The sequence below is a fragment of the Microtus ochrogaster genome, linkage group LG5 (assembly GCF_000317375.1).
Source record: "Microtus ochrogaster isolate Prairie Vole_2 linkage group LG5, MicOch1.0, whole genome shotgun sequence".
In the NCBI taxonomy this organism is placed as follows: domain Eukaryota; kingdom Metazoa; phylum Chordata; class Mammalia; order Rodentia; family Cricetidae; genus Microtus; species Microtus ochrogaster.
In genome coordinates, this window is record NC_022031.1 from 50,319,752 (window position 1) to 50,323,901 (window position 4,150).

The 4,150-nt window shown below is 51.3% G+C and overlaps 1 protein-coding gene across 1 annotated transcript in view; it reads right to left on the reverse strand.

Annotated features, from left to right (window-relative positions):
* The window catches only part of Epb41l4b (erythrocyte membrane protein band 4.1 like 4B), a 149,498-nt gene extending 146,209 nt beyond the window's left edge, over positions 1–3,289 (reverse strand). Inside the window, exons 1-2 of the mRNA XM_013351915.2 lie at positions 3,255–3,289; positions 56–601 (exon numbers count right to left, since the gene is read on the reverse strand). Coding sequence (XP_013207369.2) covers positions 56–601; positions 3,255–3,289 — 581 coding nt within the window. The remainder of the gene's footprint in view (positions 1–55; positions 602–3,254) is intronic.
* Positions 3,290–4,150: the final 861 nt, after the last annotated feature.

Here is a 4,150-nt window from a genome sequence, read left to right on the forward strand (position 1 = left end):
CGCGTCGGCCCAGCCAGCGCCCGGCGCGAGTAGCCGCGCGGGAGAGAGCGTGCACGATCGGCTCTGGGGACCGTCCCGCTGCTGTCGCCGCTGCGCGCTTAAAGGGGCGGGCGGTCGGTGCAGGCTACTGCGTAGCCGCTGTCCCCGCCGAAGAGCGCTGCAGGGGGACCCGGCTACGGGCTGCTCCCGCGCCGCCCGCCGGCCGAGGGCCAGCCGGAGCAGAGCGCCTGCGTGCTCCCGGCGCGCTCGCTCCCACTCGTGCCGCGCCAGGCCGGAGGAGGCCCCCGCCGAGCGCCCGCTCTCGGGGCGCCTTTTCCTGCGCCCGCAGCCCCCGCCTCCCACCTGGGAGGGCTGCACCTCCAGCCGCCGCCGCCGCCGCCGGCACTGCAGCACGCCCTCCTCCCCCGGGGCTGCGCCGGGCCTGTGCTGCCCCCTGCCGGCCCGAGTGCCCCCTGCTGCTGTAGGTGCGCTCACGTGCGTACACGTAGGTGAGCACACACGTGTTTCCGGGCGCGCAGGACCCCCTGAAAAGTCCCAGAGTTTCCCTCTCCTTGGTCGGATGAAGAAAACAAGGCTGTCTCCTTTCTGGGAAAACTTGTTCCTGGGGCAAAGAACAACACGTCTCTTTGTGAAAGAGAAACCAAAACACAACTACACTCAGTTTCCCCTTCTGCAGGTGTGGAGTAGGCGACCTGTCCCCTGCTACTTAATTAGATTCTATCAGTTTAAAAATCTCAGCTTTAACCTTGCAAGCCAATGGACTCGTTCCAAACCAGAAAAATTGAGGCCTGAGAGGAGGGGAAGTACTTTTCCGTACTCCTTAGGAGACACCCTGCTTCAAGGACCTCGCTCGTGCCCAGAATTGAGGCACGGGCCTGCATAAACAGTTGCTACTGAGAAGGTTGGTCAAGGTTGGACGGACTTCTGGGAAGCGCAGTAGAACCGGGGCCATGAGAATGAATTGCACAGGACACATGGAGGATACTGGAGACAACGAATTGCTGACAAGCGATGCCCACGGGTTCAGGGTTTGCCCAGGGACAGACAAGTGCGTTGTCCCGTGCTGCTGAATGAGGAAAGTGGGAAATGAGGCTGAAAGGAGGCCAGGCCTTGGGAGAATAACGCTGCCGTTTATCAGGTCCTAATTTTGTGCCAGACACGACTCTAAGCCCTTCCCATATGTCTTCATTTAGCCTACTTGCATACAGGTTATTATCCCGGTTGCACAAAGGAGGAAACTGAGGTGTAGGGAGCTGGAGAGACTGTCGTACAGACTCCTTGGCTTGGCTCCAGAGCTACTGGTGGAACATGGGACATGATTGGCGAACAAATGACAGTTTTCAGAGAGTAGAGGAAGCCGGGGCCTCAGCAAAACAGAGAAGACAGGGGCTGAATGTAGGAGTAATTTCAAAACACATTTCTTGAAAACCAGGCATTACCTTGGGTGATTTCATCATTTGCATCTTTATTAACCCTCATTCCCGCGTTCCCAGATCGTTCTCTATCTTCCTACACACTTGCATGGATTTTGGAGCTTACGTATGTAATATGCTTGCCCAGGGTCTGAGCGCTGCCTGGCATTCATTCTGTGATATTATGGGGACCACCCGTGTGACGGTATACTCTGAGAGGCACCTACAATGAGCCATTAGACACCCACTCTGCTCTCACAAATACTATTCACAAGGTGGCGTAGCCCCAGACAGCAGACTGGTTTCTGAGGCTATCTCCAGGAACGCTGCAGTAGAAGGAAAAATAGCCAATAAAAAGATGCCCACCTTGGCATTTTACATTTGCATTGTGGTGTTTCCCTGTATGTGGCAAAGAGGAGCTTTGTTTAATGATTGAGTTAAAAAGGCTAAGGAGGGGGGGGGGATTAACTCACTATTGTAACCAGTGGGCTCAAAAGGGACTGTGTTAGCAGAGACAGGAGGGTCAGAGTGAAAGAAGGAACTGTGGCAAGGCAGCAACTGTCCAAATAAGGGTCCCAAAATTGAGGGATACAGGCACCGTCTAGAACAGTGTTTCTCAACCTGTGGGTCACGATCCCCTTCGTATTCAATATTTATATTACGACTCGTGGCAGTTATAAAGTAGCAATGAAAATCATTTTAGGGTCAGGGTTACCACAACGTAAGGAACCTGTTAAAGGGTCACAGCATTAGGAAGGTTGAGAAGCGCTGCTCTAGAAGATTTTAAAAAGAAGTGTGTTAACACCCTAGAGTCTAGAAGGAAAGCAACGTGGATTCCGGCCTATAAGATCCATCTCGAGCTCTGGAATGGTGAAACAACAACACTTTGATGTTGGCTTGAGTCCCTGGGTCTGAATATGTCTTCATGTTGGTCAAGTAGGAAGCAAGGCAAGTGTGCCCCATGATGTCAGTCTGGAGCATCACGGCATCACAAGCATCGTCTGAGCATGGCTTTCAGAGCCCCTCTCCTGGTGGACTCCGGGCTCCATGGAAGCAAGACTTTTTCTCATTCATCTGTGTATCCCCACCCAGCACCTAGCTAGTAAGTAGCAAGCACTTATCAGATGCTTGTGGAATGGCCCCAGCATCCCACTCCCTCCTCCCGGTGGTTCTGGAGGGTATACTATGTTATTTCTTGAGAGAGGAGGAAAAGGAAAGTGCAGAGAGCCTAGATGCCCCCACTTGTGACTCCGTGCAGCTCTACTGACAGCGTCATCCTGAATTACGTGGGGATTCCTGTATGTCAGGCCCTGCCCGCTAATGGCTCTCATTCCATTTTAGCTTCGGCGTGGTGGAGAAATAGCTGTCCAGACATTACTTTAACAACGGCTCTTGTCACTAACGTTTCAGCCTCAGTGTTTCAACATTTAATGAGCAAACTTGCATTTCACAGCTACAGGACTGTGTGTTCTAACAGCTGCCCTTTCTCTCTTGCTGCCTTCAGACCCTACAGTGCCTAGCTGTTCTGTCTAAAATCTATAACCAGTCCCTCAAAGATTTTAATAGTCTTTGATTCGACCACCCTTCCCTCGTTATGAGTACTATGACTCAGCTAGAGCTGCTTTGCCATACGAATGCACCATCCTTTTTTATCTGTTTGTCCGTATGTATTTGTGTGTGTATGTGTGTATGCATGCAGAAGCCAGAGGCTGATGTTGGGTTTTTTCCTTAGTCACTCTCTACCTAATTTTTGAGATGGGCTGTCCGGTTGAATCTGAAGCTTGCTGACTGAGATAGACTGGGTAGCCGGTAAATCCCAGGAATCCTGTCTTTTCCACTTACCTAGCACTGGGATTGCAGGCTGTACTGTCCCGCATGGCTTTTCTGTATGTGGTCTAGGGATTAAAGTCAGTTCCTCATGCTTGTGTGGCAAGCAACTGAGCCATTTCCTCCGCTCCCCAACGCATCACTCCGTAATGACGTTTTCGTCCTTAAACTGCTCTTCAGAACCTCATTGCTATGACTCTGGATGCCTGTGTCCTTTCAAAATTCATGAGGCGGGACCTTTGGGAGGTGGTTGTGTCGTGGGGACTCTACTTCCTTGAGTAAAACTGGTGTCTTTGTAAGAGACACTTACAAAGCATCTTGCCCTTTGGGCCATGGGAGGACACAGCAAGGTGTCACCTATATTACAGACCAGAGGCCCTCACTAAACAACTTACCTGCTGGTACCTTCATTTTGAATTTCCCAGTTTCCTGGCACTATGGAAAATAAATTTGTATTGTTTGTGCTCTTTGGTTGAAGCATCCTGAATGGATTAAGACACCAATATTTCTCGTGCGTGTCTACCTAGAACCACCACAGAGATGCTCAGGACATTCCACACTGACTTCCAGGTCTTCTCCTGGGCTATAAGCAGTAGCTTCACCTTAGCTGTATAGGAGCATCCACGGTAGGATCCGTAGCACCGCCTCCTTCCATCTCCACATTAGAGGTCATGTGTTAACGGGCCATCGTTGACGAGCACCCCTCCATTGTGCTGCCCGTCTCTACTCTCTCTACTCGGGAGGTCTGTGCTGTCAACATCTCTTGTAGACCTCCCGGCCTCCTGAGTAATCATAGCATTAATTAAATAACCCTTAGCCTTGTTTCTAAGGGATTTCTAGAAATGTATCATTTGACCCAATCCTTTGTTTCCTGTATTGCGGCTCGATGAAATTGTATCCGAATCCCACTG